The 24,475-nt window shown below is 39.7% G+C and overlaps 1 protein-coding gene and 1 pseudogene across 3 annotated transcripts; one reads left to right on the top strand and one right to left on the bottom strand.

The window, feature by feature from the left end:
• Positions 1-3,649: 3,649 nt before the first annotated feature.
• On the bottom strand, positions 3,650-23,470 carry Gorab (golgin, RAB6 interacting). Of its 3 annotated transcripts, XM_038349412.1 has the most exons (5): positions 23,322-23,470; positions 16,460-16,817; positions 14,263-14,364; positions 11,334-11,474; positions 3,650-5,371 (listed from the first exon to the last, which is right to left on the bottom strand). In XM_038349412.1, exons 1-5 carry the CDS (start codon positions 23,380-23,382, stop codon positions 4,939-4,941), a joined length of 1,095 nt encoding a protein of 364 aa, XP_038205340.1. In that variant the 5' UTR covers positions 23,383-23,470; the 3' UTR covers positions 3,650-4,938. The 3 variants fall into 3 exon arrangements, with proteins under 3 accessions (XP_038205340.1, XP_038205341.1, XP_038205343.1); XM_038349413.1 differs by lacking the exon at positions 23,322-23,470 and having other exon boundaries at positions 16,456-16,589; XM_038349415.1 differs by lacking the exons at positions 16,460-16,817; positions 23,322-23,470 and adding an exon at positions 15,452-16,368.
• On the top strand, positions 21,981-22,088 carry LOC119799615 (annotated as a pseudogene).
• Positions 23,471-24,475: the final 1,005 nt, after the last annotated feature.

The raw sequence follows: 24,475 nt of genomic DNA, 5'->3' as shown, positions 1-24,475 counted from the left end.
TTTCTAAAATTGCTGACCTGCTACTTTCCCTCCTCCATAACATGCATCCCACCATCAACTACCTATCCTCTTGGGTGTCATACTACGTATGTCCCCTGTGCTTCTACATGTTGATAAATTTTGCATTTCCTGTTCATCTCTCTACTTCTGGTTTATTTATGTAGCTCAGTATACTGACTCTTGTGCATAATCTCAGCCACTGTAAGTTTGAAGCAGGTAGATCAAGGTGAAGGTCAACCTGGTAGACATAGCAAGTTTTAGGCCAGCCAGAGCTGCACATTAAAACTGTCTAAAAACTCCTTTACCCATCACTCCCTCAATCCCCAAAGTCAGCAAAGCCTTAGACGGAAAGTTTGGATTTCCCTACCCTGTCTTCAGATCTTTTCCTATGAACAGATTTTAAGAATGGAAACCCGCCCCCTGAAAAGGGTCTGAGCCCCAAGACGTCACTGTTTGCTCTGACTTATTTAGGACACGGCTATGCCCTGTGCCTTGGGAGATACCAAGGCACACGAACTAGTTTCACCCACACTTTTCCTATCTTCTGAAGTGGGAAGACTCAGAGTAGCCTGGGGAAGAATCGAGCCAGGACTCTAGCTTCCTTCTGCAGGTCCTTTCCGTGGCTATTCCTTATTCCACCTTATGGTTATGGAGTATCTGGAGTATCTGACCTCTTATCTTGGTTAAAGACTTGTCCCCAACAGAGGGTGTAGTTTAGCTGGTCCCACGGTCCAGGAGCCTTCCTGTCTTCGAAGAGCAGCACAATGGCAGAGCAGGGCAAGCTTAGACTAAAAGGCTTAAAGATGTCTGTGGATTGCAGTGGCACGGAGGGCATGTCTGAGTGAGGGAGCCGCACATGAAGTAAATAAGCCACCATATGGAAAACGATGCATCCCGACCCCCACCCCAACAATAGAGCCCAAGCCTAAGCAACTAATCATAATTCTAGCAGACTGCATCTCCATATATGTCTGTAGGTTCTCAAGTTGTGACTGAACTGCTTGGCGTTTGCTTAGCTAAGTAAATAGATTGCCAGTTTCTGTGGAGTTTTTAAGAGAAGCCTGTGGTGTAGCGTCAGAAATCTGGATGGAGCTAACGGCCACATATTGTACACATGGCATTGTTACCCAATGTCTGAAGTAATAGCTCATGCAGTGACAGGATTGTCTAGCACCCATTACTCATTTCCTTCTTCTCCCAGTAACAGCAGTGCACCAGGCCTGGGTTACGTCACCCCTTATATGAACCTTTGGCCTAGTGACGCAGCCCTCAAGGCTTTCTACAATCACCGAGAAATGTTATCCCTGTCACATCTTATTGCTTAATTCTGTCTCTATTTTAGGCTCCTGGAGTCATTTGGCTTGGAAAGAATTCTCTGATGTGTGATCTCCGAACAAGCCTCCGTGTGGAGCTTCACTTCTCCCTGTCCTATCTCCATCTTGTCCTGGCTTATGCAATAATTACTGCCCCTTAGTTTGGCACACATTCAACAATTGTAGTGAGCTCTTATACTCATGTTATTCCCCTAATGAGATAAGATACCATCAATCTTACCGTAACGATCTGCCTTACTTTGGCCAGCAGTGGATGAGGATTTGCACTGGTCAGCCCAGTGAGTTGTCTAACTTTAAATTCATGACATCTACAAATCCCACCCCCACTGCCACTTCTTTGTAGTTTACTCTTATTTTGGTAACAAGACTTAAAAAAATAAAACCAAAAACCCTCTAATCTGACCTGTTGTCTAACATGGATTTTTTTTAAAATATTTATTTATTTATTAAGTATACAACATTTTGTCTGTGTGTATGTCCGCAGGCCAGAAGAGGGCACCAGACCTCATTACAGATGGTTGTGAGCCACCATGTGGTTGCTGGGAATTGAACTCAGGACCCCTGGAAGAGCAGGCAATGCTCTTAACCACTGAGCCATCTCTCTAGCCCCTAACATGGATGTTTTATTTTAGTGCTAAAAGTGAAGTAAAAATGTAGCAGTTCTTAATCACACCCATAGAATGCCAAAAAATAAAAAACCCAACTAGATAGAATATTTAAAAGCACGAAGATTATTGATATTGATATTCATAAATATTCCCTAGCCACTTATTTTGCTTTTCATTATTTAAAGATATTTTGTATCAGCTTTTACAGATGCTAATCCTACTCCCTTAATTAGATCATAAGCTTAGGGAAAAAGGGCACAGATCATGCCTCTCCAACAGCACATCCCTATGAGTAGCTACATACAGTTGTTTGATCAACTGCAAAGATGACTAACACTGCATTTTGAAGACAGCTGTTTGGGATTAGGATCTTGCAAAAGTAGCCTAACATCAAGGTAAAGGCAGCCTGGGGAACAGCTCTCTGCTCCATCTCTCCAGAGAACAGTTCAAGTCAGCCCTAGAGTAGATCTATGTTGAGTGGGGGTAAAATTACCCTGGACCAGAGTGGCCTCAGGTCGTGTCTAGCAGACTGAATTCTATCTATCAAGGCCTTTTAAAATGCTGACTTGGTTCCTTAGAAATACAAAACCCCAAACATCATTTATAAAGGTCACTGGGAATGGCCGGGGTCAGAATAACTTGAGTCAGTGTGTGCCAATGCCACGAAAGAGGAAGTGGCTGAGTAGTTAGCTAAGCTCCTGGAGAGTGCGGCATTGCTAACTCCAAACAAAGGAAAGAGAGGGTTTTCTAGCTGAGTTTCTACTGGGTAACTCAGATGCCAGGCCAGCAAAGAACTCTGCTCTTGGAATTCCAATCAGAGATTGTTATCATGACTTGCAAACCAGCTGTGCTCTTCTGAGAACAGATTTACCACCTGCAAGCACTGTAATTCAGCAGAATTATGCAGAGGTGAAAATTCTGAGGAAAAAAGTTATTTTCAACGCAATGAGAACCATTTTTAAAGGAAGTCTGCTTCTCCAGAACCTACAGAAATGGCTCCAGTTTAAAACAAAAAGTAGTCACCAGGAATGGAGTTTTTAAGAACCTTTAAATTCAAGTTTAAAACAAAATTATGCTCCCCAGCGAGTGCAGCTTATAACAATCTGGCAAGCATTGCCTCATAACTGTTAGACAAGCAGAATGATGATTAGTAATTTTGGGCTGATTTCCTTCATAGAAATGTACTTGTGAATTTATAGACCAAAGCTGATCAGTGTATTTTAAAGGACGTGTTCCAGGGCTGTCCTGGGAAATCAGTACATATGGTCCTCACATCAGGTGCCTCCAGTTCTCACTCACTTGCTCTGGATCCTCGCACACATGGGCCGCAGCTGCCTTTGCATAAAACTCATGCAATATAATTTTGTCACTTATACCATCACCTGAGCACTCTAGAAAAGCTGGTGGGACAATGCTTTGTCAAAGGAACAGTTTCAATTGAACTTTTATAGCACATATTTGAAAGCATTTCACACACACACACACACACACACACACACACACACAATGAAGTTTTAAAGCAAAATTATTAGGAGGTGGATGCAGTGACACTTTTTAGGTTGAGATACGTGGAAAATGTCACAAAAACAGAGTGGTGCCAGGTGTGGTAGCTAGCACATTTCTTCCATGACTGTGTTATACACATATCCTAGTTAACATATATCAAACAGGTTTGAAACTTTTTTTAATGTAAATGAAAGACCATACTGTAAACACATCAGACTTGTTTATTCCTTAGAAAAATAAGACTGTATCAGGCATTGGACTTTTAAATTTGCATGTATGTCATTCATAAATAAAAATAACAATCTAAATAAATGTGTTTAGAAGTCAGTAATGGAAAATTATCTTGCAACTTAGGTCATAGAAAAATACAAAGCATCCTTATTATCAGAAGATAACACCTTAAAAAAGAATTTAAAAACAGGATGTCCCCAGCTTTTCTATAATGTATTATGGATATAACTGTCTTTATGTTCCTTTTTTATGATTGAAAACAATTTTATTGTGTGCAATTTCTGATAAATAGATCATAATTTACGCTAACAATGGTATATTCTGTGGCAAATCTGAAATACTTATATATACATTCACATATATCACAATGCAGTGGTCAAGTATTAGGGAACAGGCAATCAACAAACTATGAAAGTACTAAGAGAATGAGTACTTTAACAATTGAAATGCTTTATGACAATATAATACTCAACATAGAAAATGCCCATGTTACACTTTTGAGAGGAATACATCACTGGTGGATGATGGAGAGGCAGTAAGATTCTCCATTTTCAGATTCACTTTAGAAACTTTTCACTGTCTAAATTTTACCCATCAATTCATTGGTTGGATGAGGAAAACAGAATATGTCAAAAGCAAAATTACACATACACAATTTGTTTAGAGATGTATATTAAGTAATCAAAATTCAGGTGTAAACAAGAAACCATTTACTGGCAAAATAGTGTTGGCTTAAGTTGTCTAGTTCCTAACCTGAGCTCTGATTGCCAAGTTGTGCTTCATCACCATAGCAGTATCCAGAGAAGAAACTTAATCTGTCTTTCTTTTCTCCACTCTGTCTATGGTATTTTTGTCTTTTTAATGACTGCATAAATAGATCATGCAGTCTCAGTATTTTCTCACAGGTTAAGTTTGGTCAAGTACTGAGAACCCTCTCGCTCTGCTTTTCTGAACACTAGCCATGTAGTTTTTCTTCTACCATTCTGCTCTTTTTGTAGTGTTGAGAATCAAAACCAGGGATCCATGCTCACCCAACCTTTGAGTCACTCACTTTGACTCAGTAATAAGGATGAAGGAACACCGAGGAGTCAATACTCCTAGATAGGAAACTGTCACAATCTGTGACTTTGGAATGACCAGACATGATATCTAACCAACACTAGGCATGGATTCAAACACAAACAGGTTTAAAGAACTTTTTATCAGAGATGGGCTGTAATTTACCGCTAAGATATGTTAATGGAATAAACACCAGCCCCTCAAGTGGCCACAGCAGCTGAAAAGTCCTTAGTTCCTTGACCTGGACAGTCTAGTCTAAGGGGAGGGCTACTGGAAAGTTTGCCTGGCTTGTCTGCCTCGGCAGAAGTAGCTTGCTCTTGAGGCTCTTTGTTCTCTGAAGACACAGCCTCCCCAGCAGGCTGACATAGCCTCTCTACAGGAGCCACTTGTTTGCCTGCCTCTGCTTCCTGTTCTCGGAGCAACTGTTCAACCTCCACCTCGAGTTCCAAAGCCTCCTCATCAGCCTGCACGTCCAGCTGCTGCATCAGCTCCTCCAGCTTCTTGGCCTTCCGGAGCTCGTTCTGCTGGATGATGGTGCAGAGGTGTTCAGTTAGCTGTTCTTTTGTCTCGGTTTTGCGCTGTAAATCCAGCTTTGCTGTAATGTATTCAGCTTCAGCCCTATCAAACCGCTTCCTAGAGGGACACATACAAAGACTGGTTTATTCACTTCAATTGGGAAGCTTTCTGAGAGACAGACACAAACTAAAATGGGAAATGAAATGTACAATGAAGCTATGGATACTAATGCTTTGACAATAGTGGACAACATGTAAGGTCTACTAGGTTAAAGTGCTACAACTATCACAACACCCTGATTTGGATTTATGGCCTGTGATTCTTCAGTATATCTTTCCAAAGCTGTGCCTGAGTGACAGCAGGTCAAGAGAGTTCAAGAGTGGCAGGTTAGTTCTGGGGGGTGATGGAGAGAACAGACAGCTCAGATTTGTAGCATTTGCCAGGCTATGTGATAGAAAAACAGCCACTCTGGATAATTTCAAGGTACCTGTGTGACACCATAGAACCTCCTCAGGAGCTGGCAAAAGCTAGCCAGAGCAACTTAAAGTACAGAGTTGGTTAAATTTATGACAGCAAAACAAGAGATGAGGAAAGTAGAAAATTCACACCTCCCAATTAATAGATTAGGAAAGAAAGTATTTTAATGAAGGAGCGAATATAGTAAAAACAAAACACAGCCAACCAAAGGGCATCAAGTGAGGGCGAGAAGTAAACACCAAAAACAGAAACTGCCAGACCAATGTCAGTTTAGGTAGGGCTCCTCAAAGCCCACACTGATAGCTTGGGCCATATAATTCTTTCTTATGAGGAGTTGTTCAGAAGCTTGTAGGATGCTAAACAGTATTCCTGGTTTATCTATTAGTACCACCACACACTAAACTTTATGTCACCAAAAATATCTCTGAACATTGTTTTTGAGACACACAAGTGCTCCTAGTTGAAAATCCCCAGGCTAAGTCATTTTCATTCCACATAACAAAAGACTATTGTTACGTGTAAAAGAGGTTTTATAGTCTGAGAATATAGGGGAATAGCAGAGTACTTGACTAGCAACATGAGAAGGAAAAGGAAATAGAAGGAAGGAAGGAAGGAAGGGAGAGAAGGAGAGAGGGGAGGAAAGAGGAAGGGAGGGCAGATCAGTGTACATATCTGAACAGGAATAAGCAGTATGGATGAGTAATCCAAGTCTCTTGTGAAGTAAGGTAAATAGAGGGGAGAAGCCACCCCAGAAACTCCCTACCCCTTGCATTAGATGTTATATACAATAAGGTTGTCATAGCTTGACTTTCTACATGTGGTACTTCTCTTTAAAACAGTCAGTTTCTTCCTCTCTGAAAGAAAACAATTAGTTTGATGTGGGATTCCCCTCTATATGGTGTAATTACAGAAACTGCTTTGGACCTACAGCAGGGCAGAACTTAGCTAGGTGGGGAAAACTAAATTGAAAGATGGGAGAAAGAAGGGTGGAGTCAGAGAGAAGCCATGGAGCAGCCAGAAATAGACATTGTGAACTTTACCCGATAAGCCACAGCCACGTGGCTTATCAGATTAATATATTATATTAATATACAGATTAATAGAAATTGGTTAAATTAATATAAGAGTTAGCCAATAAGAAGCTAGAGCTAATGGGCCAAGTAGTGATTTAATTAATACAGTTTCTGTGTGATTATTTCAGGTCTAAGCTAGCCGAGTAGCTGGGAACTTAACAAGCAACCTTCTCCAATATTTGTCAACTAGTTCAATTCAATTACCACTAATATTTGTGAAAGCCCTGTTGACTTAACAGTTTTGATGGCCTACTTAACTTCAATAATTCCTCAGTATGCTATGAATATGTTTTATTACCATTGGTTAATAAAGAAGCTGCTTTGGCCTACGACAGGGCAGAATAGAGCTACACGGGAAAACTAAACTGAAAGCTGGGAAAATGAGGGTAGAGTCAGGAAGAAGCCATGTTGTTGCTAAAGGGAAAGACAGTGAACCTTACTGGTAGGCCACAGGCTTGTGGTGATACACAAATTAATAGAAATGGGTTAACTTAAGATGTAAGAGCTAACTAGGAATATGCCTATGCTATTGGCCAAACAGTGTTGTAATTAATATAGTTTCTGTGTGATTATACAGGTCTGGATGTTCAGTAAATAGGAACATGGTCTCCATTTATAAATTCCAATATGAGCTTTAAGTATAACTTAGAGAAAATAAGAAAGAATTATACCTTCTAGTGGAAGATTATCTTGGAAAGACACACAGTGAAAATTATAAAGGCTTTGAGTGTAGAGAACTGAAAGTTCAAACCTGTCCTCTGTTGGTCAGTAATGTATACCTTTTTGGTCTTTGGATACACAGGTATATATCCAGGCTAGCTAAGGGAGAGAAAAGACTTGTACTGCAGGATACAAGGAACACTGTCACAAGCAAGCCACCAGAATTACAGGCTGTTCTCCATGTTTAGAAGCCACACCCCTTCTATCTAAACTCTCTGTCACAGTCACAGGCCAAAATGGCTATCAGCTGCCATCAGATTCATCCCATTCATTTTCTCCAAATCCAGAAAGATAGCATGGATAGCCCTCACACAGCTCAGTCTAAATGGAATTCTTAATGTCATTGGTTATGAACCACTGTTTTGCCTGTAAGGAAATGGCCTTGAGTGGATATAAATCTTTGGTCTAACTACATGTACCACCAGGGTCAACATCTTGAGTGAAATACTTGGATTTCTACAGAAGGGGTTAGAGATGAGGTCATACAAAGACCAAAAACTCTGGCAGTTACTGCAACTCAGTCTTGGGTCTATCTGCAAAACAATGACATTAACAGTCACACAGATTGTGTGGCTTGAGAGTCAGCAGTGTAAACAGTCCAAGAATTCTTCCCAGTGCCTAATAAACAACTTCCCCTGCAGGGCATTTAAATAAAAACCATCACTGCCATTTAGTGACACATATCTAAAACTACAGTTACAGGAAAACTAGGTTCCTGGTATTTATAATTCTAAAGTTGCAATTTATGCTGTGCTCATTTATTGTACTTCTCTTATTTTACTATCACCTAATAAACATAAGAATGAACATGTTGTTTTTCAGTATCTTCCCATGTTAAAAAATTATGTTAAAAAACTTTTACTGGGTATCTGGGTCCTTTATTTCTACACTAGGTAACATATCCTGCTTATGAATGTTCTAACATTAAGTCAAGAGCTCCGACATCATAGACATATGAATACTTCAGCCTTTCCCCAGTCCTCTCTACTCTCTGGGTCTATCCCTATCTGCACTCCAGCTCTGCTCTCCTAGTCAGCAGAGATTTACAGACTGGTTTCACAACCACTGAACTGAAATGAACATCTGCAGTCAGCTCCCAAGGTTTCTACTGATCTGAGTGCATCCCAGGTAAATCACTTAAGATTCTGTATTTTGTTTATTTGTTTAAAGTTTTTCTGGCCTAGAACATACATATATATTCTCCTATAAAATGACTGATGTTTGAAATATTGATTAGTTTCACAAACTACATGATTAGTCTAGGGGTCTTGTCACTCATTCTGAATCTGGGAAGGATGGGTACTCTGGAAGAGAGTAAGATCATTATATATAAGCCAGTAAGACATACTGAACTGGAAATGTAATCAGAGAATTGTTTTGTTGTTTTAGGGGGACACTGAGTGATTTAAGGTTATTTAAAGGTTTTAAAAACTGTCTCTTTGTCTTGGTATCTTTGACAGTCTTTAAACAAACAAACAAACAAAAAAAACCCCTCAATGTTTAACCCTTTCTATACCAAACTGTGGCCACAAGTCCATGAATAGGTATAACCATCCAAAGTCAGAAAGGGTAAGAAATTGAACCATAGGGTCTCTTAAAAATCGTGCCCCTGCTAACACCTTTATTTTGGGTTTTTATTCTCCAGAAAAGATGAGAACTTTCTGGTGCTTTAAAGCATACAGTTTATGGTAATTTGTTATGAAAGCCCTAGGAAACTGAAACAATGCAGAGTCACATCTGGAGTCTAAGTAGTAAAGCTGATTGGCCACGTGAACTACCAATGTGCAGAATGGTCCATCCAGATGAATTTTTCAATTTCATGAACCAGTGAGTGAAAATGTATTTCTAAGGATAAAAAGGAGATGCAATTTCCACGTACAATTAATCATTTCAATATCTATAACTGCTCAATAACCATAAATATAAATTTAGAAAATTATGTATTAATCTTATGAATGAACAAGACACAATCTTAATTCTCGTTAGGACTGTGTATGGCTTCTCTGATTTATGTTCAGCGAACAGCCTTTGAAAAGGAGATTCACACATCGGCATCCTTTCACATGGTTCTATCAATGACAGTACCATGAAAGTGGGATCTTAGCTTATTAAACATATGAAATAAAAATAGGATGTGAAACTTTTACTGTTTAAGAATTCTCTGTGTAAGTTTCAGTAAAAAATAGTAACCTACTTCATCTGTAGTTTCCAAAAGCTAAAACTGACATTTCCTATTCAATAGCCAATGTAAAAAGGACATCTTTCGCAGCCTATTCAGGACAGAAGTAAAACACACACCAAGCTGATTGTATTTATGTATTTAGGAATAGGCACACAAACACACACACACACACACACACACACACGTACATATCTAATAACAATTGAAAAGCAGAGGTCATGAATTTGAAAAATAGAAAGGAGAGATATATTGGAGGGTTTGAAGAAAGGGAAGGAAAAATGATGTAATTATATTATAATCTCAAAAAACCCAAAAGAAATAATTAAATAAAAAAGCCACAATTAGACTTTTTCTGCTGTACCCAGGACTAGGAGGTACTATGGACTATCGGGATAAGAGGCTGCAGAGGTGGCCAGCTTAGTTTCAGAGAATAAGATGTGCTGACAGTTTATGTGCAACGAATTCCTAGTGACCTAACAGTAACAGAAATTGGAAACTTCTGGTTATCAGCTGCGATGGCACTGATTTAGGATGTCCACTAATAAGGACAACCATTCATAGCAAATGCGCAATCAACAATTACCAGGTCACAAGGACAACCACAGGCCTCTTCCAAACACTAAACAGTGAATTAAAACTATCACCAAGCATTTCCGCTTTATTAAATTGTTATATAAACATTCTGATGTTGTGGTTTACCCGAGACTAATGAAGCATTCTGATTGATTTCTAGTGTTACAGAGAAAGATGCAAAGCTGAGTCATTAGCATAGCATTCCCTTGTGAAAAACACAAACGTGGATGATTAAAGCAACGTTGACGGGACTGAGAACCCTGAAATTGGGCATATTTTTTGCCCTTTTATCTGCTTGCAAAGCCCATGTAATTCTTTACATGTGTCTATTCACTTTAAAAATATTCCACAATGATTCCTTCTTTATAAAAACGCTAACAGTTGAAACCAAGGAAGCACATGATAACAGACCATTTTGTACAAAGTATAACCAAACAAGGAAAAACAAACTTCACAATACTTAGAGAATATTTAAGAAAATATATCCATAAGTATTTTTTCTTTCTACTCATAGACAGAGTCCTTCTTTGTACCCCAGGTTGGCCTTGAACTTGCGATGGTCCTCCTGCTTCAGTCTCTTGAGTGCTGGAAATAAAAGCATGTACCACCACTCCTAGCTTATATTCAAAAGTATTTTCAAAATCAACTAGCTTTCTTACTTTGATATCAGAGTGAGAATTTGGCCCAATTCTATAAAGGCAATATCAAAGAGCCCAAATTTTAATGGAAGGAACACAAACTTGCTGTTAGAATAATACAGTTCTGCAGTGAGCTAATCAGGCATATAATTTGATAGAACTTGAAATACTCGGTATCTCAAACGTTAAATAGGTAAAGGTTAATCAGGAAACACTAAAATGCAAATGAGCAATTCAGGAAATGCTATAAGAGGAATTTCAACAAGGTAAAGCGATAGGACAGGCAACCACTTGAATTAGCATGTTACCCATGGCACTCTCATGAGATTCTACTGGAGACAGACATAAACCCACTGGCACAGTGAGTAAGGGACACGGCTCACGCCAGACTCTTCAGACCTCACTATCCTACCCACCGTGCATAGGAATACTCTAGGCTGGCCTGGTCAATTCTGTTCCTGAGGATTCCAATGTCAGCTGACACCATGTCATCTAAGGCCTGTAACTCCTTCTGGATCCTCTTCAGCTTCATGGTCTCTGCTTGGGTCCTTTTAGATCTGGAAAACCAGGAATGTGAGTTGGAGGAGAACACTTTAAGACCACATTTCCATACATGATATAAATGGAAAAGGACGGTAATTGTGTATATAGTTATAGTTCATGACATTCTTTTAAGAACATAGAAAAAAATCAGAATTGACAAAAAAAAATCAATGCTCTTTTCTCCTTGTTTTTCTAAACTTTCTATTAGTACATAACAATTTCATGAATAAAGCAAAAATTAAGGTTTTTATAAAAGCTCCTGATAAAGCCGGGTGGTGGTGGTGCACACCTTTAATCCCAGCACTTGGGAGGCAGAGGCAGGAGGATCTCTGTGAGTCCAAGACTAGCCTGGTCTACAAGAGTTCTAGAACAGCTAGGGCTACACAGAGAAACTCAGTCTTGAAACCTGCCCCCAAAAGAAGAAAGAAAGAAAGAGAAGAAAGAGAAAGAGAGAAAGAGAAGAAAGAAAGAGAAGAAGAGAAAGAAAGAGAGAAGAAGAGAGAAAGAAAGAAAGAAAGAAGAAAGAAAGAAAGAAAAGAGAAAGAAAGAAAAGAAAGAGAAAGAAAGAAGAGAGAAAGAAATTGATAAGCAGTTCATTTGTGGACTTACATGAGGAACATGTTAATATTCCCCTTACATGGAAGTACCTAAAACAGCTTTCCAAACTCCAACCTCCTTTCCGAGTCCACTATCAGCTCCCATTCTCACTTGACAGAAAGATCCAACCTCACTAATAACATTTCCTTGTCTGGAAACATCTATCTTTTCAACTTCTTCAGTCTCATCTTGTTTCCTAGGAAAACTGTATACAGGCCCTTACAATTATCCATGGGACCCAGACTCCTTTCTGTTTTAAAGCACACCCTACTTGATCATTCATCTGCCTCTTACTGCACCCAAGTACACATATACTTCAGACACAAAAGTACACATATACTTCAAACACAAAAGTGAACCTTTAACCATTAATTCATCCATTCAGAATTGCACACACATTTCCTAGGGAACAGAACCTGTCCCCAGTGACACCACCAAGGGCAGCTTCCATCCCTGACTTTGACTGTTTGAGGCATTCATCTTCCCTTTCTGTGCACATTCAGTAAGCAGCAGTCTGACTTTAAGTGCTTCATTATCATTTATTAACAACAGAACCATGCTGTGTTTCCCTGCATTTCTGTCTGCATCTATGTTACTCTGTCTTAAATCAACAGCAGAGGCATGGAAACGATGCATTCTTTTTAAGATAAGGGACAACATGGCCCAGGCCAGCTCTGCACTCACAATTCTCCTGCCTCTGCCTCCCAAGTGCCAGGATTGTAGGTTTGCAGCACTACGGCAAGCTGGACACACCTAAGTTCTTTTGTAAAATGTCCTATAAACAGTCTCTACTCTTAGTAAAGGCTAAGAAAATCCCTTTTTAAAGCATAATCAATCACTTGTAGAAAAAAAGATGGTATTATTCTTTTATAGTTTTTTTTTGAAGTATAACCCAACCTGTGAGTTGTATCTTTATATATTATACTTCATGAGAAGTTGTTGTAAAAGGGGAAAAAATCTTTTCAAGTGTTTTTCTCTCTGAATTATTCTTATATCTACCTATCTTCCTCTCATCTCTTATGTCCTTCCATCAATTCAAACCTCAATAACAGTTTAACACACAGTCTTGCTACACAGCTACACAGCTGTGCAGCATAGGCTGCTCTTGAATTTAGGCCAATCTTCCTGCCTCAGTCTTGGGAGAGCTGGGTTAGTAGGCACATTCCACCATTCTTATTTTGTAACACAAGACCTGCTCTATGCACTTCAGTATGGTTCCTAACACACACAGACACCCAAGAATGCTCTCTTTATTGTGTTCCAGGGCAGCTTATATAGGGTCTCCTTCCATGTCCTCTCAGCTGCAAGCCCATCAGAAGCCACTCCCCTGCCATCAGGAACTCCTGAGGGTCTCGTGCTCAGAGCAGCTGCAAAACAAGTTGTTTGCTCAGAGCAGCTGCAAGCACAGGAAAGCAAGTTGTTTACTCCGGCAGGCAGGAGATCACAGGAAATTCAGGGTCTGGGGTCCACAGTCCCCAACACTATCTGGAGGTCCTAAAAGCAACACATCACTGAATACTTGCTTGCATTCAGTCCAGTCACCACTTTACTGACACAGCTTAAGACCACAGGAGAACTGGAATTACAAACTCAGAGCATAGGAAGAGCAACAGGGACAGGGAAGAATGGCTCACACAGGGAATGCTGCAGTTTGGAGCCAGTATGATACAGCACATGAGGAGAGACTACTGACACACCTACCACTGAAGGTATGGAGGAAAAAAAATCAAACCTCACATAGGCTACATGATGGCTGCTGTAAGTTACCAATGAAACAGGAACTTATTTAAGAAACATGCTAGTAAGAAACACAAAGTTTATGACAATGTTAGTCACTCTTGTACCGCACTTACTCTCTACGTGCTAGATGCCAACACTTTTCCACATTCAAATTAAACCTGCATTTGCTGCTCACATACACACACTGATACCCATTTCTGCTTGCCCCCATGACTGTGTGTTAACAGACGGTTAACACTGATGCCAGCCCTTCACTTGCAGCTGACATTGCAAATACATCATGATTCATTACTTTAAAAAAAAATCCTCCCTAAAAGGTAAAACTAGAATTTCGTATCATTTAAAGCATAATTTGTCTTATTAGAGTTGCAATGCAAGTATTGGTTTATTGAGGAAGGCATGGGAAAATAAACATCAGCTCGAAGAGATGACTGTGCGTCACCATCCCTGACCCAGAAGCCTCACCTTTCTGCGATGGCTTGAGCCAAAAGGGCTTTCTTACGTTTATTTTTCTCTTCCATTAGTCGCTGTTCTTGTTGGAGGACTTCCCAACGAGATTTTTCTTGCCTGGGGGTGGGGTGGGGTGGGGTGGGTGGGGGAGAAGAGGCACAAAAATGAATTTATGAAAAAAGACTGTTACCCAGGCCCACACCTTACCAATCTGTCTTCTACACATAAAATTTAATCAGGCAGATTACATATATTTTCTTTCAAAAATCCCTTTAAAAGAAATCCATCTGCAGCTCATTACTCTGTTCTAATACGAACAAAGAACACGGTCTGAAGTAAAGAGGCGTCTATAAATTGGACCTTTGAAATCTATATATGTGTATAATCTAGGAACCCACAAACTGTAAGCCCAAGTACTGTGACATTCTTTTAGGAGTACAAAGAAATGTGTGTGTGGATAATAACATCTGTAAAATGGAAGTCAAAGTATATTGGTCTGAGGTTGATGTCATGTTTTACCTTTCAGAATTTTCCTTATGAATAAAGTCTGGACTTCCTTAACATCTTAAGGTAACAGCCAGTGACTGTTTATTACATGTTTTTCATCTGCTCACTTTTCTCCAACTCCGCTCTCACAATTGATCTTTAATTGAAACACGATTGCATCACCTTCCCTTCATCCAACACCTCCACATCTCCCCAAGTACACATATATGTGTGTACAAATATACATAAACACAACCTGCACAGTCCTCTATCTCCAACTCGTGGAGCATTTTAAATGAGTAGTTGTCTGAGCTAAAGGCAAATGGAATACACTAATATAGAAGCCAAAGACTGAAAGCATGTACTCTATCTTATAACATGTCTAATTCTGAAAGAGGACACATGAATATTTCCATAGTCATAATGCTGTCAACATAAACAAGGTCACAGCAAAGCTCTTTCTTCTCCCTACTGGCGTTTATCCAGCCCACCCAACATCTTTACCCAGAGACCTAGCAACCACCTATAAACCTGCCCTTTTCTTTCTGCTACTACAGCTTCCCTTAGGGCTGGCACAAGTCATTTTTCATCCTTTCCATTCCACAGGTCCCTCTCTCAACTACAAACAAGCCTGCCATTTCTCTAATCACTACTTTGACAGGATATTTTCCCTTGGGGCTCTAGTATTAATTACGCTTCACCAGGAAGTATGCATTACCGTTATCCTTGCTGTCTTCTATTTCTCCACTGTTTGCTAGCTTTTGCCTGGCTCAGAAAACATCATAGAACACTTTAAGATATGGCTCTCTTTTCATAAGCTCATCATATCAGAATTCTTCCTTTTTAAAATCAATGGCTCCTCAAATTACTGTCTCCCATGAACATCCCAGAGTATTCAAAACCAACGCTATTCCTATGACATCTCATCTAAGTTGTCCATCTCAATCACAAATTCAAAGCCTTCTTGAGCTGTGTTATAAAACAAACCAAAAACCAAGGAAACAAACTTAATTCATGTTATTTTATGCATCTCATCAAATCAATTATATCATAAAACTCTGGTAGGCAAGGCTCTCATGACACAAAATCAATAGAGATGAGGACTATATCTGATATTGAGAAAAACACGACACTTTGAAAAAAATCAGAAAAGGAAAAACAAAAACAAATGCCATCTTTTCTTTCCATTACTATAAATTCAAATGTTAGCAAATGGAAATCTCTATACAGGTGGAGCAAAACTATGTACATTCTAATAAAAAGATATTTCAACTCTATTACTTACTGGCTGTTTATGTTAGCTTTAGGAAGATAAACCTGTGTGTGTGTGTGTGTGTGTGTGTGTGTGTAAATTTGAGAGAGAGTCTTGCTATACTACTCAGCTTAGCCTGGAACTCACTGTGTAGATCACTCTGGCGTCAAGACTTGAGGGCTCCTTCCTTTGCACAAGTGCTATGCTTACAGAAATGTGCCACATGGCTAGTGTTCAGAATCTGTATCTTCTCTAAGTTCTAGATAACTCCTCCATCAGGTGAAAATAATAAGCATGTATTATAATAATGTTGTAAAAAGTAAATGACAAGACAAAATATTTAGCTCATAAATGTTTAGGTGGTCGATTCTTTTCAATAGTTTTGTTTCATTTGTAGGCAGAAAAAACAAATCAACAAACTATATTTCTTTCCAGTCCCTGGGGAAAAGATGAAAGTCTCATAGACTTACTAACAATTCCATTTTCTTTTTCTCCACTTTGCAATCTGGCTTTGGAGTTAGAACCTCGGTATTTCTGTGACCATCGTGGGAATTCTGGAGTCCGGGTTCCTGTGGCTGACCTTGAACACTCTGTGGCTTCCCATTGCCAGTGGAAGAAGAGGAGAGTGAGAGAGGACTAGGGACAGCCGGGGAAGTTCGTGGTTTTTGATGGTTAACTCTCTGTTTGGGTGTAGAAAGCAGCTGCTCTGGAGGTAATGAGGCTGATCCATCTTGAAGACCAAGTTTTTGGCTTTGCTCTAGAAGGGCTTTTTCTCGCTGAAGCTGCTGTCTAGTTTTTTTCACAGGGAGACGGCGCTGAGGCTCAAACAGATCTAGGTAAGAGAAAACAAAAGAAGAGTCCTTTCGTGAACAGCAAATAATGATAATTTCTCTAAAAACAAAGTAGTGGTATTAAATTTTGTAATTCTAGAGGTCCCGTTCTCTATTTTGAAAGCCCAGGAAAAAACCATTTTTTTGGGGGGGGGGGGTTCAACAATTCTTAGATCATACTATTAGTATTTAACAAAATCAGCCTCTCTTTCAATTCATCTTTATAGGAAATCTATTTCATTGAACCAGGTCTGGGGAACACAAGGCAAAGTTTTCATTTCAACTTGAGGACTATAAAAGAACTGACTAATTCTGATGAAACTGAGTAGCCAACTGAATTTTCTGAAATACTGTTAGTGTTGGTTTGATTCATGATTCTCCCTGTTGTGCAGAAACAACTAATGGCTAGTTCTCAAATGAGATGCCCTTCCCTCAGATTTACATATTACAACAATTCTACTTAGCTCTACAACTGTTTTGGCTTATGGATCAAAGGCATATTCACCAAAAACCAGATAAGTTCCAATTAATGCATTTAAATTAATTTTACCAGCATCCTAAAACAAGCAACAGAGGAAGATAAAACAATTACAGGGATTTTGTTTAAAGCACAAATGAAATAACAATGCTCCTTTTGGGAGAAATATTGGTACCAAGATTAAACTCTTAGGGCAGATAATTGGAATTTCACTCTCATATTACATTTAATATGATCTACAAAATTGCACTATGTAAAATTATTATTCCTTACAAATGACCAACTCAAAGAGGACTTTTAAGGCTGGGCATGTCACACAGTGGTAGAGCATTTGCCTAGAATTTACAAGGCCTTGTAATCACCAGCACAGCAAGAAAACAAAAACCAACCAAACAAAAGACTTGTCAAATACGATATTTAAATTCCACACTGACCTTTGAAGTACAAGTTATTAATTTGAATTTCCAAAGTAGAGCTGTAAACTTTGCAGTCGTTAGCTTGGCTTCAGTCTAGTTCCCTGCCATGAAGTTATAAACTATCCATGTACTATTAAACCATGGAGGCAACGCAAGGAGATATGCATGGAAATATTTTTTAAGAAGACAGAGGTAGGTATTATCAAAATTGTGGACTGTGTTGGTTAATGTGAATCATCAACTTGATAAGATCAGAATCAGTGGGAGATGATATATGGGCTATGAATGTGGAGTATGCTCTGAGTAGATAATTGAGATGGAAAGACCCATCTATTGTGTCTGTCACCATACCCTGATGGGATTATATCCTCAAGTGTCTAAAAGGAAAAAATGAGTTGAAACATAGGCATCATGTTCTCTGCTTTCGGAGGAGGCAAGCGGCAACATAACCAGTTCCCACAAATGCCTGCCTCGGGAACTTCTCACCACAATGGCCAGTACTCTCCAACTGTGAGTCAACAGAATCCCTTTCCTTTAAGTTGATTTTGTTAGGGTGTTTTTATCATAGCCACAAGAAAATAACTAACACACGAACTTCTCAGAAACACAAAGTACTCTCCTCTATTTTGCAATATGAGTTTATTGGTTACTGTTCATATTTACATTTCAGAAAATATCACTGAGGCTGTTTTGTGAAAACATTAACTGAATAATTAAGTTTCTTTGTAATTCAGCTATGTCTTTTTTTACTTTATATTTTTTACAACGCATAGACATAAGGCTTAGAACGATTCATTTTCCACTAGCAATAAATAAACAAATCAGGGCATGTAAAATAGAACACATTGTTTAAGTTACTATGTACTGGAAACTATAAATATCAAAACTAGGGCCAGCCAAGGAGCATAATCTAGTGCAAAGAGGACTGGCCACAGTCACTTCTAGTCAGCTGCTGTCATTAAAGCAATTTAGGTCAATACAGCCAGACACTTGATTCCCACAATTAAAAACAGGTACTTAAAAATTATTTCTATTTGTATTTTTTATGTGGTCCTGGACTGAACCCAGGAACTAGCACATGTCAGACAAGTGCTCACTCACTCAGCTCTGGCTCCAGCTCCTAATATCAGTTTTATACAAACTGCATGGGTTTCAAGTGTAGGGAACTCTATCAAACCATTAAAAACCTAGATTATGCTCTAATGGAAAGAAACTTTTAGTCTTCAGCAGCATGTTCCAGCTAAGGCCAGGCTGAGGATGCAGCTCAGAGGGGAAGCAACAATATGAGGCTCTGGGTTCGATCTCAGGACCATAAAGCCAAAGCAAAAATCAAAAAACAAAGGCCAACAATCACATACAAGTTTGTAAACAATACTGATGATTAACATTACTAATATTTTAAAAACTGGATAGTCAAGAGCAGGAAGGGAAAAATCCTGAGAAGTCAAACAATGTTTTAAAAGATTTTATTGTTATATGAGTTTTTTGCTGCATGTAAGTATAGCATGCAGTGGCCTCAGAAGCCAGAAGGGGCTGTCAGATCTCAAGAAACCTTAGTTACTTAAGGTTGTGAGCTGCCAAATGGGGGCTGTGAACTGACCTGGGTTCCTCTGGAAGATCAGTGAGAGTTCTTTTAACTGATGAGTTTTCTCTTCAGCCCCTAATAACTTTCCATGTGTGTAATTTAGCAACAGGCTGTTTGTGAGCTCCACTCTCTATCTACTCCTTAAGCCCCACTCCCTGACTCGTCTTCACTATCATTTGAATCATGTGTTGTTGAGCATAAGGAAATCAGTCAACAAATATTTCTAAAATGTATTAATTTTTACAAAAAGTGTACTGTCCAAGTTTTTTCTCTATTAGCATCATACTGACAATATTCATTCTCTTCAAATGCTGAGTCATTCCAGAGTGACAAACCGGAGTTTACTGATCTCTTCCCAAGGACACTTGGGTTGGTTACTTCTGTGAACTGGGCTGTTACAACTTCCTTATGTGCTAAATTTTGCCAAAGTACCGGGTGTTAAAATCTAACATTAGATGTTAGACTGCTTTCCAAAATGCATTTTGCCCAGCAGTATGTATGATTCCACTTTAATCCATGTACTGTTTCGTCTAATGTTCTGACTTGCAGCCACCAAGAGAGCCTATGGTGGTATCTCACTGTGTTTTTGATTTTTAAGCTCTGCTTGTTGATGGTTTAGCATCTCTTCATATTCCTTTACTTTGAAATATCTATTATTTTTTTCAGCTTGTATTATCACACATTACTAGCAAGAATTGATAACACAATTAAAGAGAGAATATTTGAATACCAGAAATGGTCATACATCCAGGGAAGAAAATCTAACAATAGAAAACATTCAAGATTTATATGGGGCAAAAAATTCTAAGATTTGTTTCAAGGTATTACAGACGGTCTAAATAAGTGGAAGCTATACACCTTTACTGGTAGTGTTAATTACATGATAATATCAACAGCTCCAGATTCACTGCAATTCTAACCAAATTCCTATTCCCTGAAATTAGGTAAAATTGTTCTCAAAGTTTTTGTAGGAAAGTATAAATGCGTTAGACTAGCAAGGAAATTAGTAAAAAGGACCAGAGTGAATACTGATGTCAAGACTAAGGCAGTGAGCGAGATGGCTGAGCAGATCTAGGCACTTGTCACCAAGCCTCAAGACCTGAGTTCTGATCCCTATGACCCACATGATAGAAGGAGTGAACTGACTCTTACAAGACATCAAGACATCCTCTGACTACAATGCCCATGCTAGAGCCAAGGCAAAAGGGCTCATACACATACATACAATAAATAAATCATAAGGAATAATAAAGGACACACAGGAATATCTTAACACTGGCAGAGCAGGTTGCGTTGCATTCTTTCATTTTTTTACATTTTAAATCACCCTCAGATCATGTGTATATACATATATACATGTATATATGTATGTGTATATGTATGCCATACATTCTTCCAATCGGTATGATTGAAAATAATTTATTTTTAAGACATCAATGACTACAGTGAATACCACCCCTCCATTTAGATACCTGTTCTAGCCCTAAATTTATGACTTACTTTTATAAAGTTATTTTCTAGTGAAAGCGTTTAACTACCAATGTTCAATTTCCAATCTTCTTTCTTCCTGCCACATATAACTCCATGTGACAGCATCAAAAGTCAGTGTGGAATGACTGTATCAGCCTCACCTGGAAACCCATGTTACACATGCCACTAACCGAAAAATAAACCTTCATTATTTTAAGGAATTAGCTATGTTAAAGTTTTTTCTTGCTTCACTTTAAACTGTCTTCGCCTGATTTCTTAATTATCAGTACTTCTGTATGTATCCGTCTCATCCCTGTTCACAGCCCCTTACCCTCTCCCAATCATAATTGTTTCATCCCTTTGATAGTCTTCAGATATAACAATATCTGTGTTAAAATACACCTGCTTCACATAATTTGTTCATATATAACTCTATTAGACCTACTCACCTGCCACTCGCCTCCTTTGCACATATTTATGTAATGTATAAATTACTGAATGTAGCTAGTGATTAAAAGAGTCTCACTAGCTAGCACAAGTTATTTATCCTCTTGCCTGTAAATAGACAATTGGTTTGTTTTTTAACTTTGGATATTATAAACAAGATGGCTGAGAACATTCTTGACTACATGTGCACTCAAGTGTTTTTCAGAAACACCCTGTCCTTATTTTTGCCAGCAACCAATCCCATCTCCCCAGATTATTAACTTCATTCTTCACAGCTGTGATGAAGATTCAATTTTTGCAGCTTTAAAAATGGGAAAACCCAAGACTTAGGGTTTGTAATGCCAGTCACTTTGGTTCACGTTAGCTACACAGAAATGCACAGATGTTTCCTTTGTTCTCATGGCAGTCACAGGTAAGTAATGTTATATCCACAGTCTAAATTACGCCTTCAAATGACAGGTCCTGACGCTCAGGTCCTTATCACCGTCTAATCAAATCCAAAATGCAGAAATACTTTAAAATGCATTTTTAGATAACAACCATATTAGAGTCCTTCATTAAACCTTTGCCATGGCCAGCTAACTTCTGCCAACATTGAACCTCCATGAAATAGCTCCACGGTGCATCAAATCCTCAGTGTGAGGTTGGTCTATGGCTACCACTTGTGCGCTACCTATTACTATATTGTTTTATGGTCTGGCTCATTAATCTACAAGCTCTCTGAAGGCAAAGACACCCTGCTCATCTTTACATCTCCAATGTAGAGGTTGTGTTGCATGATAAGTTAGCATCCCCCTTGACAAGGATAAAACAGGCCTTTGGGCAAGACAACACACCTAATTCAGATGCTGATGCCCACAACTTGAAAGTCAGATCAGAAACAAGGCATATAGTATAAATAGGCTTGTGAATGGAGAACGAAGTCACATAACAAAAGAATCTAAAGGCATCCGGCTGAACAGCATCAGCGTTCACACCTGATAATCTTATGATAGTTTTAAAAGCCCCAAGAATCTAAAGGCATCCGGCTGAACAGCATCAGCGTTCACACCTGATAATCTTATGATAGTTTTTAAAAGCCCCAAGAATCTAAAGGCATCCGGCTGAACAGCATCAGCGTTCACACCTGATAATCTTATGATAGTTTTTAAAAGCCCCCTCCCTGGGCCGGCCCAATGTACCCAATATATATAAGTAAACCGAGCCCACGTTAGCAATTTACTTCCTTTTGCACCTGTCAGCCCTGGATAAGTCTCACATCTAGGCGAAAAATTACAAAGGACCTGAGCTACATCACACTTCTCCCTAACTACAGACATAGAAGGATTTCTTTAATTTTATCCCTAAACAAAGTATTTTTTTTTAACGTTACCAGAGTGACAGAAAGTTCTCACAGAAGCGCTGGGCACTACCAGGATCACCCACAAACATCTTTGTGAAATTTCAATCTCAGGTCAAGAGCGTTTCATATCGTTTCCTGCCAAGCATCGGAAAACTAATTCATCAGAAGCAACCTACAGAGCAATTCAGTGATATAAATATTTGTACTCAAGGTACGTGTGAGTGTACTGTGCACGTGCACACGAGCACACACGCGCGCTTCAAATCGATCCTCTCATAAAACCTTTAGGTTTGTTGACTCCCCAAACTGGAAAGAACTGCAAAATCACGTGATAACCAGAAGTGACGCAACTGACCAATAACATCATTTCTTTTACAAGTATTCACTCTCACGATCCCCTCCTGCTCTTCTAGAGCAGTTATGATGCTCTAGGCACTCCTCTCCACTCACTCTGACCCCAAGTCTGCTACAATCCTCTCTGGAGGAGCCTTTCGGGTCGGTAGCTTCGCTTTCTCTCCCTAGTCTCGTTCTTTTCTACAGGAAAAAGTCACTGTAGAACGGGTCCTAAGAGAGAAACCCTCCGGGTCTGCCTCTCTGGCCCCGGCTACGAAGACACCCCACCTGGAGCACCCCCATCATCCCTGGGGCGCCCCACCGGCCCTGCCCGCCCACTTGCAGCTCCAGGCCCCCACGCCCCCTCACCCACCCGCGAGGCCTCCAGTCCTTGACGGACGCAAGACTCCGCACCCGCGCGCACATCCGCGCTACCTTTATTCTGCTTTAGCCTCCTCAGCTCTTCCTCCGAGAAGCCCGCCCAATCCTGAGCCATCCGCCCGGCCCTCGGGACCCAAGGAGAGCCCCAACCTCAGCTCGCCGACTGCCAACACAGCTCCCCGGGCACATCCGGGTTCCTTCCGCGGCACGGCGAACAGCCAATCAGCGTGCCAAGCTCGGGCGCGAGGCCCCCTCGGACTTCAGGTGAGGGCGCCCACGGGCTGCCCCGAGCGATGCCTGAAGAGCCGGCTCCGGGGACCGCACCGCCCGAGGCTGAGCCTCGCTTTCCAAGCCTCTGTTGCGGGCTTTTGTTCTTCTGACTCCATCATTAGAGAGAAATGGGGGCGATAGGAATGTGAGGAAGGGCGGAGGACATCAGGCAGTGAGGCAGTGGCAGAGGAGGCCGGAAGGAGGCGGGTCCTGTGTGGCCAGCTGGGCGGAGCCTGCAGGCTGGGTTGCCTGGGAGGTGGGCTGGACAGGCGCGAGCCCTTGCTTGTAGGTCCTGAGGCTGCTGCATAGCCTATGGCCAGTTCTCTGCCAGATGTAGCAACTTCCAGAGTTCGTTTGCTTCCTACTTGATTTGGTCTCTTGTTTTTATGACGAATGAGTCTCAGTATCCCAAGAGATTTTGCTGACCTCCAATTTACAAGCCTCACCACACCGCTCAAGTTCTAATTGATGAATTTTTGCTTTCCTTAAAGCTAACTTCTTGAACTTTCATTTTTTCCGTTTTAAGTAGTATGTAGAAGACTAAAAGAAGAAATGCTTGTCGAACTATGTGGAGGTCAGGCTATTTTTTTAAACAGATCAATTATTCTATTTTAAAATTTCCCCTTTTCATTATTTTTGCTAACAGAAAGCAAACCACATTACATTTCCTTGGCTACATTTGAAATTTCAGAGTATTAATTTTGGCGTAAGAGTCAATATTTTTAATCAAGTTGAAATAAAGGAGTATACTGGAAAATAAAGTATGGTACCAAGGATTGAAATGAACAGTTCAATTTAAGTAAGTATCATTAAAAGAAAGTTATACATTTTTTCTTGTAATCTTTGAGCTTTAAAACTGAATTGGTTTTCCAAAATCCAAGGATGCCACACATGTTTATCTTAAGATGAGTTTATTTTCAATGCATTTACAAGGTAAA

The sequence above is a fragment of the Arvicola amphibius genome, chromosome 12 (genome assembly GCF_903992535.2).
Source record: "Arvicola amphibius chromosome 12, mArvAmp1.2, whole genome shotgun sequence".
In the NCBI taxonomy this organism is placed as follows: Eukaryota; Metazoa; Chordata; class Mammalia; order Rodentia; family Cricetidae; genus Arvicola; species Arvicola amphibius.
Note: the sequence above shows the minus strand (reverse complement) of the source record. Positions and strands in the feature narration are given on the sequence as shown.

Excerpts from the sequence above, each read along its gene's own strand:
- Gorab (XM_038349412.1), bottom strand. The coding sequence starts at position 23,382 with ATGGCTCAGGATTGGGCGGGCTTCTCGGAGGAAGAGCTGAGGAGGCTA. Across the intron at positions 14,365-16,459 it reads GAGAAAAAGAAAATGGAATT|GCAAGAAAAATCTCGTTGGG; the intron begins GTTAGTAAGTCT and ends CCCCACCCCCAG. Across the intron at positions 5,372-11,333 it reads CTAGAGTATTCCTATGCACG|GAAGCGGTTTGATAGGGCTG; the intron begins GTGGGTAGGATA and ends GTGTCCCTCTAG.